Genomic DNA, 13,943 nt, shown 5'->3' with positions numbered 1-13,943 from the left:
GGTGGTGGAGGTTTAAAATCGAGCCCAACGCCTTATGGGTTAGAGTTATCAAAAGTTTATATGGGGTCTCGGGTGGACTAGACGCGGGTGGGCAGGCCCATTTTAAAAATTAAACTCTTGTTGGGCTAACATTATAAAAACAGGATCATTGATTGCTCGTACATGTGTAGCTTTCAAAAATTCATTCAACAGAAAGATAGGTGACGGCGCTGATACAAGGTTCTAGATGGACTGCTGGATTTCGGACGTGCCACTGATGTCGAAGTTTAGCAGACTGTTTTGATTGGAGGTTGCTCACGAAGTCAGTGTACGCAAAAGAGTGGGATCGACTGGTACACGAGGCGAAGGCTGTTGGAATTGGAATAGATCTCCAATTGGTAGATCACATGATGAATATGTAACCTTATGCAATCTAATTTCTTCCGTGAGCATCGATTCTAGTAAAAAAGATTCATGGAGCTTGGGTTTAAATCATTCTAATGGTAATTTCGAAACTAAAATTCTGTCTTTAGCTTTGGATTCAAAATTACTCTCAAGTGGTACAAATCGATTGGAAATGTTGCGGAATAACCTATTACCTAAAAAAGTAGAAGTTTTTATATGGCGGGCAAGGAAAAGGCGATTACCCGTTTTGATGGAGCTTGACAATGTGACGACCCGGAAATTTTCGATCAAATTTAAACTTAATCTTCATATGATTTCGACAAGATAAGCAAAGTCTGTAATGTTGAAGTATCAAAAACTTTGAACTGTGTTCATGTAATCATTTGACCTTTGACTATTCCCGACGATTCACGAACAATTATGTGTAAATAAATAAGTATATATATATATATATATATATATATATATATATATATATATATATATATATATATAAGGGTATATAATAAGTTAACTTAATATAATAGCATTTAATAATTTGAATTAAATATGTAGAGTAAGGTACAAAATATTTAAGATGTTATTAAAATAAATATATATAAATATATATATATAAATTCTATATATAAGTAGTAGTATATATACTATAATATATAAATATTAAAGATTCAATAAATTATATAATTGCTAGATATGATATGATAAATGGTAATATATTATATGTAATTACAAGTTAAAGTATAATTGCTATATTAATATTATTATCATTACTTTCATTAATATTATTATTAACATTAATATTAATATTAATAGTAATACTTGTATCATAAATATTATTATATAAAGTATATATATACATATATTATATATATAAAATTTGATAATTATAAGTTGTTATATAATTACTGTTAATATTATTACTTTTGACAGATAAAATATAGATATGAAAGTTAGCATATATAAATTGATATATTATTATTAGTATTATTGTTATTATGATTATAATTAGTATTATTATAATTAGTATTATTATTATTAATAATATTATTGTTATAAATTTTATAGTAATTATTATGATTATCATTGGTAATAATATTATTATTACTATTATAATATTATTATAAATTTGCATTACTATTATTAAGAGTAATATTATTACATTTATATTTATTAATAAAGATAACTAAAATATATAAATATAAGTACAGATATAAAAACAGATATGAATATTGATAGGTATATAAATCCAGATAAATATATATACTAAGATAAATATGAAATCAGACACAGAATCGATTTTATTTTACACATATACATCGAATTTCATCACTTTTGTTTATATCTGCTTAACTTAATCCCTAAAATCGAATTTATTCCCAATTCTGTTAACCATCGACCTTAGACCCCAATGAAAACAAAAATTGATTTACATCACCTACAGCTTTTATTTTTTTTTATATTAATTTTGTTGTACTGATCGAATAATGATTGTTCCCAAATCTGTTAAAGGTTGATACGAGTCAATTCCAATTAGGATAACTGTTAGATTAAGTATTCCTTTATATTGTATATCTACACGTCTGTGATTGAGGGATCAAAAACACATAACTTAATTTTTTTTTCTTTTTTCGCTCTGTTCTTGGGTAATTTAGTCAAAATTCGAATTGAAGTTTTAATTCAAAATTTATTAATGCAATCTTGTTAGTTTTCCTTTACTCAAACTTTTTGCAAAGTCTCAAATTCCAATTCCAAATATCGACTTCCAATTTTTGAGTCAAAGGTATGTTCTAAAAAGTCAAACTGGTATGTTCATCGTAAAATTCGCATTAATGTTTATGTATCATGTTCAATTGATCATAGCAGAAGTTTTTAGTAAGGATTTTAAATCTTTTTCATTTGGGAATCGAAGCCTAAAACGAACTACAATTCAAAATCAAGGTTTGAGTTCATAACGTTTTTTTTTTAAACTGCAGCTATTTTATTTATTTTTTATTTTTTAATTATTGTGTCGGACAATTAAAGGCACTAGGATAAGTCGTTTATATTCTAATACTAGTTAAATCAATTATTAGTTGTTATGCTTTTATGTTATGATCGAAAGAAATGGGAAGAAGATGGAGTAAAACAGAAAATAGATTAAGTAATTTTAGCTTAGGAGTTTAATCAGAGAAACAGGCTAGCTCAGCTGGTTTGTAGGCGTTTCGGGTGTGCGAGAGGTCTCGGGTTCGAGCTCGGTCATGGGCAATTCTTTTTAGGATGGCTGTTAAAAGGGTATATAACTTTTATTTATTTATTTTATTTATTATTATTATTATTATTATTATTATTATTATTATTATTATCATTGTTATTATTAAGATTATTATTATTGTTATTGTTATTACTGGTATTATAATTATTATTAGTAATATTATCATAATTATAGGTATTATAACTATTATTATTATTATTAGTCTTATAAGTATTATTAAAGTAGATATTATTGTTAATATTATCATTGTTATTATTAATACTACTAGTATTATAATTGATAAAAGTATTATAATTAGTATTATAAGTATTATAATAATTATTATTAGTATCATATTAAGTGTTATAACAATTATCATTATTATTACTATAAGTATTATTAATATTATTATCATTAGTAAATTATCATTTTAGTACTACTATTATTATTATGATTATGATTAGGATTATTATTATTGTTATTTTAAAAACCATACAAATTATTATTATTTTTCACTAATATTAGTATTAATATCATTTTTGTAATTATTAGTTTTACTATTATTATTATTAACATAAGTATCGATTTTAACAAATATCGTTATTATTATTAGTATTATCGATAATAAGAAAGTTATTATTATTAGTAAATTATTATTATCAAAACTACCATTTTTGTTACAGATAAATATTTGTACCTAAAATATACTTAATACATATATCATAATTATATTAATAGTTATATACCTACATATCAAACATAATAACAATATTTAAATAAATACTTATATATAACAAACAAATGATACTTTTATATAATACTAACCATATATATATATATATATATATATATATATATATATATAACTAAATATATAGATATTAAACATTTTAAATATATACACAAACTAAATAAGTATAAGTATAATATATAATTTAATAAATAATATATAAACTTGTTCGATTATGATTACACATTTTAATTTATATACAAATGATATAGGTTCGTGAATCCGAGGCCAATCCTACACTTGTTCAATGACGTCATATGTATTTTTACTACGAAATACAGAATAGTGAGTTTCATTTGCTCCCTTTTTAAATGCTTTTGCAATATATATTTTTGAGACTGAGAATACATGCGCTACTTTTATAACTATTTTACGAAATAGACACAAGTAATCGAAACTACATTCTATGGTTGAATTATCGAAATCGAATATGCCATATTTATCATGTCCGAAGTTTTTCCGGAATGATGGCGAATTTATCATGTCCGAAGTTTTCCCGGAATGATGGCGAATTTACCATGTCCGAAGTTTTCTCGGAATGATGGCGAATTTATCATGTCCGAAGTTTTTCCGGAATGATGGCCATTTTATCATGTCCGAAGTTTTCCCGGAATGATGGCAAATTTATCATGTCCGAAGTTGTCCCGGAATGATGAGGATATTCTATATGCAACTTGTTAAGGTCGATTACTAGGTGTTCAATCCATATGAATGAATTTTATGCATAATGTTTATGGGAAATGGGAATATTAAATCTTGTGATCTATTAAAATGATGAAATTTTATTGTTTACGATAAACCTATGAACTCACCAACCTTTTGGTTGACACTTTAAAGCATGTTTATTCTCAGGTATGAAAGAAATCTTCCGCTGTGCATTTGCTCATTTTAGAGATATTACTTGGAGTCATTCATGACATATTTCAAGAGACGTTGCATTCGAGTCATTGAGTTCATCAAGAATATTATTTAAGTCATTGATAGTTGGATATATTATGAAATGGTATGCATGCCGTCAACTTTCGATGTGATGAAAGGTTGTCTTTTAATAACGAATGCAATGTTTGTAAAATGTATCATTTAGAGGTCAAGTACCTCGCGATGTAATCAACTATTGTGAATTGTTTATAATCGATGTGGACTTCGTCCAGATGGATTAGGACGGGTCATGAAAGACAAGCGGGGCATTGACTTACATTCGGTTAGATGTCCCGTTTGTGATGATGACATCGAGACGGTCGATCATTCTCTCATTTTTTGCAAGTGCTCGTTTGATATTTGGACAAAAGTTTTCGATTGGTGGGGAATTAATGGCTTGAGTAATCTAAGTATTGGCGAAAATTTTGAAGAATCCTCAAGTGGGTTGTCGAATTTGGGTCAAAAATTTTTGCAAGCGATTAGATGGACGTGCGGTTATCTCATTTGGAAGAATCGAAATCAAAAAATATTTAAAAACAAGTGTTGGACTCCCGCGGTTTCACTTTGTGATATTCAAATTACTAGCTTTGATTGAGTCGCGAAGAGGTGCAAGTCGAAGAATATAGATTGACATAAATGGTTGCATAATCCTCATGTATTTTTTAACATCTAAGTGGCTTCTTGTTAGGTTACTAGCTTAGCATCATTTCTTGTAGCCTTCGTGTGTTTTTAGTTTGCTGCGAACTCGTGTGCTGCTCTGCAGTTTATTGTAATATCCGTATATATTAGTAATAAAATTTTTATTGCCTTAAAAAAAAGGGCTTTTAGCTTTTATGCAAAAACTCTTATTTAATAAATATCTATATCTATGTTTAGCTAAAGTAGCTTAAAGCTTTTAGACAGAAAGAAAAAGCTATTAGAATTAGCATTTAACTTTTAACTTATAAATTTTGTTACCCATAATTAAGCTACTATACCAAATAACAAAATATATCTAGAAAACTAATAGCTACTAAGTACCAGCTACTAGTTAAAAATTACCAGCTACTAGTTAAAAGCTACCGATAAAAAATAAAAGTTACCGGCCAGTATCAGCTAATTTTGACAAATATATATACAGACTAGTGTAAAAAATGAAAATAAGAACGTTGTAGCAATTGAATTGAAAACAGTAAACTCGTTTAACCAGTTTTGACAGGTAAACCTGATGGATATACGGATCTAGCAAAGAGGTTCAGGGGCCTAACTGTAAACATATCAATGGCTGGTAAACCCTCGACTTCACCGGAAAACTAACACCGCCGTTAACACTCCTAACGCTTACGCTTCATTCATTTTTCTGCTATCCGACTCAATTTGATTCGATTTCGTGATGGACGACGGTACTGTAAAACGTATGAATAAAAAGGAAAGAGCAAAAGATCGTAGAGAAAAACGTCACGATGAAATCACTCGTCTACGTATGATTCCTTATTCCGATCACCAGAGGTAGATATTTTAATTCATAATACTTGATGTTACATGTCTAGTTTTATGTTAGAACCCTAATTCCCAAATTATTGATTTTAACATTTTGTAAAAATGTTAAATAGTAGTAAATAGTTTGACAAGCTTACTGATGCATTAGGTTTGTTACTCTGCTATTTAAAATGTAACGTTGTACAAAGTTATAGGTGATGCACAAATTTTGTACCTTTTGATATATGCTTAATTTTTATTTGATTAGGTAATTTAAATGCTTAATTTTAAGTTAAATGTTAAAAACATTTAGGTGGTGGTCTGCAGAAACAATAGCTGTGGTGACTGGTGCAAATCGAGGAATTGGATTTGAGATTACTCGTCAGCTTGCGTTAAATGGGTTGACCGTTGTTCTTACTTCAAGAGACGCTACTGTTGGAGAAGAAGTAACTAAGTCCCTGCAAGAAAGCGGCTTGAAAGTTGTCTTCCATCAACTGGATATCGTGGACCCCACATCTATCAATTCGTTTTGTACTTGGATAAAGGAAAAGTATGGTGGTATAGATATTCTGGTACGATGGAAACACTGTCCTTTTACATTCACATTTGGGCGGGTGAATTTTGTTTTACTTGTATCCACTAGATTTACTTATTGTTGCCTATGTGGCAGATAAACAATGCAGGAGTAAGTTATAATACCGGATCAGAGAATTCTGTTGACTTTGCTGAAAAGGTGATCAATACCAACTATTTTGGTACCAAAAATATGACTAAAGCTGCTATCCCATTAATGAGGCCTTCTGCTGAAGGTGCTCGAATTGTTATGGTGAGCTCGCGATTGGGAAGACTTAATGGCAGGAGAAATGTATGTATACCTACTTTTGTCCATGAATATCATATTCTGTTCGTCCCTCCATAGTTATTGACCAATTTGAAAAAAATACATTTTACTATAAAATCATTTGTTTTGAAAATTCAAAATTATTTTGATTTCATAATACTAGACGCTATACAAGGTTGAAAAAGACGCGAGACGGAGACTAGTCAGTCAGGACCTTGAAAGGTCGAGTCGGTCGTGACGGGGTAGAGACAGACATTGACCAATGTTGACTTTTAAATAAAAATATATTAAATTAAATATAAACATTTCAAACATAAAGATTTTAGACATATATATTTTAAAAATAAATGATTTACAAATAAGATGATGTGGTGTTAGTTTACTTATAGTGTATTTATTCATTATTTTTTAAGGGATAGTATGTAAGTTGGCGTTTTTCCTAGCTAATTTTAGGACAACGCCAGAGAAAAAGTCAACTTTTGACCGATGTTGACCAACTTTTCCCGACGTTGACCTGACTTTTATGGCTGACCTACTAATTAGACTTTTTTGGGCGAAATGGGACCTATTTGATCAAATAAATAGTAATCTGAATATTTGATAAGCGGATATATGGGGCTATTTGCATTAAAAACTAAACTTTTGACAATCTTGAACCAGTTTGACCGGTCCCATTTTAGCTACCTTTTTACTTTTATTTTGACCCGTTGGAGCAAAAATAAATTCAAAAATTGTCACATGTACTGTCAGCTTTTATTTGATATTTTATTATGCATCATGATATAGTATTTCTGAAAATTCTATAACAGAGGATTGCAGATGTCACATTGAGACAACAATTAGACGATGTGGAATCACTATCGGAGGATTTGATCGACACAACTATGAGCAAGTTTTTAGAGCAAGTCAAAGATGGGAGTTGGATATCAGGAGGATGGCCTCAAAATAATACCGACTATTCATTGTCAAAGCTTGCAGTCAACGCATATACAAGGCTAATGGCCAAAATACTCTCTGAACAACCCGATGGTAAGAAGATATATATTAACTGCTGCTGCCCGGGTTGGGTAAAAACTGCAATGACTGGCTGGGCGGGTCTAACTTCACCCGAGGAAGGAGCTGATACTGCAGTATGGCTTGCCTTGTTTCCCGACCAATGTGTTAGTGGTAAATTTTTCGCTGAGAGACGTGAGATAAATTTTTGAAAGAAATTTCATGTGTACAAGGGCCTCTTTTTGTTCCTCGAGTCAAAGAACTTGTGTGAGAAGATTGAACTGATGAGTGCTGATTCATTGATATCTGCTTATTCTTAGATGAGTGAAATGGCTAGGTGTAGGCTGTGCTGTAAAATTTGGTTTACTATGCATTGCAGTTGTTTTTATTAGTGAAGTAGAAAGGATGTATTACTGTGCAAGGATATAGTATTCTATAGTAGTAAATGCTGGCAGCAAAATGGATCTGAGTTAGGTAATGGGTCAAAATGGATCGGTTTATGGTTAGATATATGCTGCTGAATTGATATCTAAGTAACATTCAAGTTTTTCTCCATCGTACATGTAGTCTGTAATAGTTCTACTGCGATCTACTTGTCGAGCTACTAATTGTTTAGACATTGCATTAGATGATGAGCAGTTTCTGAGTGACAAACAGTCACATTTGTCTGGTAAAACTAGTCGCATGTTAAACTCTGTTGTCATATGAACTTTTTAAGTTTTTAAACTTTGTAGTGTTTTAAAGTCGTTAGAACTAAAATTTTAACATTTGAGTTTGAGCTTTCTTTTTTTCTGAATTATTAAATAGAATATAGAATAAATACAATTAGATAAGGGGCTGTTTACTAACCATAACAAAAGGGAAAATTATTATTCAGTTCGATTCAATTACTGATCAATATGAAACCAAGGACGAGATCAAATATGTAACATTTTCAAATCATTGTCGTTTGTATGTACCACGCCGTAAAAAAAAATAAAAATATATATGTAACTTTTAAAAATATAAAATAATCGCTTGTACGTTATAGTTGAAAGCTAGCTACAAAATTGCCACGGTGCTTCCAGTTGTTCACGTAAACAATCGCCATTCCCCTCCTCCGCCACGTCACATCCCGAATCTCTTTTCAAATACTCCGTATCAAATATCAAATACATAAATAAATTCCCACCGAAATTGATCACAATTGGCATAACAATAACGCAAAATTGGCACAACAATAACTCAAAATCATGGCGAATTTGAGAAAAACTATGTTATTTGGCATTTCTGGATTCCTTAATTCGACAGCAGCTCCGGCTAGGGTACACGCCAGTACATCGTCAAACGGCGTCGTTCAATTTCAATCTTTTTACAGGTATAGCAAATTCTTTAAGTTATCAATTCTATATGTATGTGTGTGTTTTCCCTAGGTTTTTTCTGTTCTATTGAATCTTTTTATTATCGAATTTTGTATATTGTTATACTTGTACTTGTATGATGCCTGTTTGCCTAATTTGGTTGCGTTATCTATGTTTTTTTATGCAATTTTCAAGGCTATATTTCAGTAGTTAAACTTAATGTGAATATAATTTCAAATGAAGTTAGATTAGATAGTAAAGATCATTTCATAATAGTACGGAGTATGAAGATTAGAACAAAACTTGACCACTAGTAATAAAATTCTTAAGAAAAGTAAAGAATTATTAGAATCCAGCCATAACATCGTTGGCGAATACCAATGTATATACACACACATACATATCACTCCGGTCATATGCTTGTGCTCTGCTTTTTTATATTAAAGCTATGTTTCAAGCTCCAGCTTGAACACAATAATAAAGGCTTGATTGCTTCAAACTCGAGCTTAAGCTGACATCATGCTGCTGATAAAAAGTTGATTTGTTTGTAGCCCTAAGTATGGTGTGCCTTTTTTTTATAATCTATTTTCTATTTATACTTTGAAGTTATTAGCAGGCCTTGTGTTTTGCTTAATGTTGTAGCTGTATTTTCCATCTTGCCTAATATAGCACTCCGTAATATCATTCTTGTATTGAACTCTTGTTTCTGTCACTAGTACCTTATGTTTTACGTATTTTTTGCCTAAGTTTGTTCTTAAATCAATTTTTATGTAATTTTCAGGCCTTGTGTTAGTCCATTCTCTCGTTTATATTCTTCGAACAGTGGTGTTGAATTGCCAGATTTTGATCTGTCAAATGAAGAAAGCAAGCGGCAGTTAGTGAATAGGTTTGTTTAATATGTGAATGGTTGAGTGATGAGTGTTGTAACTGTGAATTTTGATTTGTATTGCCCGAATACTAATTTTTGTGAATTAAAATAGATTGGTGTATAGGAGCAAACAAAGGGGGTTTCTTGAGCTGGACTTAGTTCTGGGAAGTTGGGTGGAGAACCACATTGAATCTTTGGATGTGAAGGGGATTAAAGCGCTCGTTGAAGTCCTTAACCTGGTAACTTTTGCAAACGTTGTTTATTTTGTCTTATGAAATCACAATTTCTTAGCATTTTGTGTATATTACATCTGCAAAATTAAGTAGTTATTAGGCATGCAAACTTTGATTGTCAGGTTTGTATAAGAATTTTGCTTAATAGGAAACTGGCTGAAACTTCTCAAATGTTATTTTTCAATGCTTAAAACCCTCTAAATCACTTTATTGAAAATGTTAAATTATAATCGTAGACACAAATATTTGATCAAGATAGTAGAATTTCATGACATAACGTGTTTTGGGTCAGCCTACCACTCTGTCCTTTGAATGAAAGGCTCTAAAAGTTACGGAGTATGTAAAATTAAAAACTTTAAATATCAGCACTATTTGTTAAGTCTATACTACTTATCTAACTGGTTTTATACTACACCCCGAGTGCAGGAAAATCCAGATTTATGGAAATGGTTAACTGGTCAGGAGCAACCTCCCGAAGCAATCAACACAAATCCAGTGAGTTAGTGAGAAACTATAATTATATTTTAATTTTCTTTCTGTTTCTTCACTCATTCGACGAGTAAAATGTGTGTATAATAGGTATTCGCTGAGGTGCACAGTAAGGTAATGAACAACCTCGAGAGCTATGCTTCTCCACAAACAAGGGCTACACCTGGGAAATCATGGGTACGAGGATGGGATGATTTCAAGAAAGGCCGTGATAGCCCTATTGTCGGTAATCAGTAACTCTTTTAACGACCCTATTGCAATTAACTTTACATCGATTTAATACTAGGAGGTTTACTTCAAAATAAAGTTGTGATAAGCTAAAAGAATGTAATGGGGCGTATGACCCTTAGATCTTTTGTGTTATAGCCATTAAGTTATATGAATATTGCTGTATACCTTAATGTATGATGGTTTTGAGGCTTAAAAACGTACTTTCAATCAATAAGATTTTACTATTCTATTATATTCAATTATGCGATAGCTTTCTTAGTATGTTCGACTATATTAAGTCAAATGTTTAGAGAACTTCATGGCACTAAGAGTAACGTAGTATCATGTCAGAACAGGTGATTTATATGTGTTTGATAAAAACATGCCAAAATGGTAATCAACTAATCACCCACACGTGGTAAAATGGGTGGGTTCAAATAAAGTATTACCTGAATGACGATGGTCTTTTGATATAAAGGGTTGAAATTGCCACTCTTACGATTACCATTTTGCCACAATCAATTCTCTTCACTCTATAAGTACATGAACTCCAGAATCTACAACTTCTTAGGGTAGTCTATTAAAAATACCCAGAACCAAAAATTTACAAAACTAAATGACAACTCCAATTGCTATCATGTTATAAACTACCATGGTTTCAAGTCACTGATAGGGCCCGCAGTCCAGTTCAAAACCTTCTCGTCGTTCCTCAAGTAAACATCCTTTTCGTGAGGCAATTTACGCGCAAGACCGTTCAAGATTTGATGAAAAGCATCACCCGGTTGAGCAGGATGTGGGAACAACATAGCTTGTTTCATCGACGGATTCGCAAGCAATCTCTGTTTTCTCAATATGACATCTGGCGGAATCGATGTAAGAATGGTGTCGAGATTAGGAACGTCTTTTTCGTCCACGTAAACACCAATATCTTCCCATGGGATAGCATCTGCAAAAGGTAAGACGATATCGTCTGCTATGATAACTGGGATGCAACCAAATACAACTGCCTCCACAAGTCTTGGACTCCATGGGGCCCACCCGAGTGGACATAGACAAAATACAGATCTCTGCATGTCTTCGTAGTATGTTGTTGGATGGTCAGTTGAGATGTCGAAAAGATGATTGTTTTTGAAGTTCTCCCATATTGCTGCTCTTGCCCCTCTGATAGTTCATATAAAAAAACACTTCTATGTTAAGAAAGAACTACTATTGAGTTTTTGATCATAGGTGTCAAAATGGGCAGGACTGCAGTAGACACGTACCTTGCATAATAACCACCTTCTGGGTCGTTTCCCACGTCATAAAACAAGCCTCTAAAGTAGACAAAGATCGATCGTGGGGTACTTGGTGGAATCAAGTGCGATTGAATCTTAAGGGCTGGAGCATATGGAGGAACGGTTATGGACCCGTCCTTCAAGCAAACATGGTTCTTTTGCCCAAATGTTTGAACCAACGTAGCACGTTGGAGTAACGAAAGGATTCCTCTTTCGATGGCTTTTTCTTCCTATATTTAATCAACAAAGAAGTTAATAAAAGTCATATAAACTATTACGAGTAGTAGACATTACAGGTACCACATTCATGGGTTAAATGGGTCAATCCAACTTGTCCCATTACCCAATCTGCTGTCCCGCCCAGTTTACCACCCATACCAAAATCTACATAATTGAGAGTAGATATGTACTTGATAATGAAAACAAGCACCGAAATCATGTGGTACGATGAAAAAGTGATCAGCTCCTTCTGTCCGATTCCAAAAAGGCCAATTGGAAGAAATAAGTTGAATTGCACTTCTCATCACTCGGGGTGCTTTGAACGGTAACGGGAGGCCGTCTGGTGTTAAGTCACACGTGGAGTAAACTGGTGTATAAAACCAATCGGCCTCTTCGGGATTCATGGTTCGAATGGGACTCGATAAGAGGAACTGATGCATATAAATCTCAGCAGCAAACATGTGGTTGAGACATCGCGGATCTTTTTGAAGAATCTTCTTGTTGTATTTACTCGGGAGCTCGTAAACATAGACTTTTAGCCTTCCAACCGGATTATCATCCAACACGTCACCAGCACTACCTGTATGGTACAAAACGGGTAAATGGGTCAGGTTAAATCATTGAAAAGGTGACCAGCAGTGGTCAAATGAGGAAGAATTACCTGAAATTCTTTCTGTTTTTTGACCTTTACGGAGCTCGAAAGCATCAACATTGAACATAAACACAATGTAAACAACCAAAAACAAACGGCAACTCGAATTCATCATCTTTTTGATTGTCAAAATCTTTTATAACCCGACGAATCTGAGAATAACAGGAAGGGGATGATTTGGTTAATGAGAGGAAAATTCACAAAATATATATAAACTAAAAATGTGTAAAGAGATTGTTGGTAAGTCATTAGAAAATATTGGTGGTTAGATTGGAAGAGCCTTTCTTGAAAATTGACATTTGATATTGCAAAATTGATTGATACGGAAGAAGCTTGTATAGTTTACACATGCACAGAATGAGATGGGTACATATGAACATTGCTTAAAGAAACATTGGAGTATGCTAGAGATTAAGATTATAAAAATGAATGAATATATAGATAGTAAATAAATAAATAAATATATAAGAAGCATCTGGTTGGTTTAATTTAGTTGTCATAGCAGTTGCAGTATTTAATTAGTTTGGTGAACAAACTATCTCTAACTCTGTTACATGAATACTTTAACATAAATTGTTTATATGTTTAAGCATTGGGCCATAGATAGTAATATGGTTGACTATTGTCGGCTATTAGATAGATTAGTGTTAATATTAGTAACAAGAAAATATTAAAACGGAGCATGGCCGGCATGCTACAAACACTACACGAAAACAGCCATTTGGTGACGGTATTTAACGACTTGTTTATGTTTATTTAGCGATATATTTTTATGCTGGCGACATCCATAGAGACACATAGCCGGTAGTCTCAGTTAAAATGTTGTTGATTTTGCATCATCAGTCGCCACATGGCGCCATAAAGAGCGACATCTTAAATTTCAAAGGGATTTAGAGACACGTGTACTCATGTCTCTGTTTCCGTCGTGTTAAAAAATGTTATAGTATGTCACTAACCGTCGCATTTTTTAATGTTATATAGTATGTCGCTAACCGTGTTGCTATACTCTAGAGAGGTCTAAGCTCATGTTATTCTGGTATTTTA

At 32.1% G+C, this 13,943-nt stretch overlaps 3 protein-coding genes across 3 annotated transcripts; 2 read left to right on the top strand and 1 right to left on the bottom strand.

Annotated features, from left to right (window-relative positions):
* Positions 1-5,513: 5,513 nt before the first annotated feature.
* On the top strand, positions 5,514-8,387 carry LOC139894090 (uncharacterized). The gene is made up of 4 exons (XM_071877291.1): positions 5,514-5,810; positions 6,094-6,352; positions 6,451-6,645; positions 7,431-8,387. Exons 1-4 carry the CDS (start codon positions 5,695-5,697, stop codon positions 7,824-7,826), a joined length of 966 nt encoding a protein of 321 aa, XP_071733392.1. The 5' UTR covers positions 5,514-5,694; the 3' UTR covers positions 7,827-8,387.
* Positions 8,388-8,599: 212 nt separating this feature from the next.
* LOC139894091 (succinate dehydrogenase assembly factor 2, mitochondrial-like) lies at positions 8,600-10,986 on the top strand. Its single transcript, XM_071877292.1, has 5 exons — positions 8,600-8,971; positions 9,736-9,840; positions 9,935-10,061; positions 10,482-10,550; positions 10,635-10,986. The coding sequence occupies exons 1-5, from the start codon at positions 8,847-8,849 to the stop codon at positions 10,779-10,781; spliced, it is 573 nt and encodes a 190-aa protein (XP_071733393.1). The 5' UTR covers positions 8,600-8,846; the 3' UTR covers positions 10,782-10,986.
* A 251-nt stretch (positions 10,987-11,237) lies between these two features.
* LOC139894089 (probable beta-1,4-xylosyltransferase IRX10L) lies at positions 11,238-12,987 on the bottom strand. Its single transcript, XM_071877290.1, has 4 exons — positions 12,909-12,987; positions 12,439-12,827; positions 12,017-12,258; positions 11,238-11,915 (listed from the first exon to the last, which is right to left on the bottom strand). The coding sequence occupies exons 1-4, from the start codon at positions 12,964-12,966 to the stop codon at positions 11,402-11,404; spliced, it is 1,203 nt and encodes a 400-aa protein (XP_071733391.1). The 5' UTR covers positions 12,967-12,987; the 3' UTR covers positions 11,238-11,401.
* Between the last annotated feature and the right edge of the window lie 956 nt (positions 12,988-13,943).

This window comes from Rutidosis leptorrhynchoides, chromosome 2, assembly GCF_046630445.1.
Source record: "Rutidosis leptorrhynchoides isolate AG116_Rl617_1_P2 chromosome 2, CSIRO_AGI_Rlap_v1, whole genome shotgun sequence".
In the NCBI taxonomy this organism is placed as follows: Eukaryota; Viridiplantae; Streptophyta; class Magnoliopsida; order Asterales; family Asteraceae; genus Rutidosis; species Rutidosis leptorrhynchoides.
Note: the sequence above shows the minus strand (reverse complement) of the source record. Positions and strands in the feature narration are given on the sequence as shown.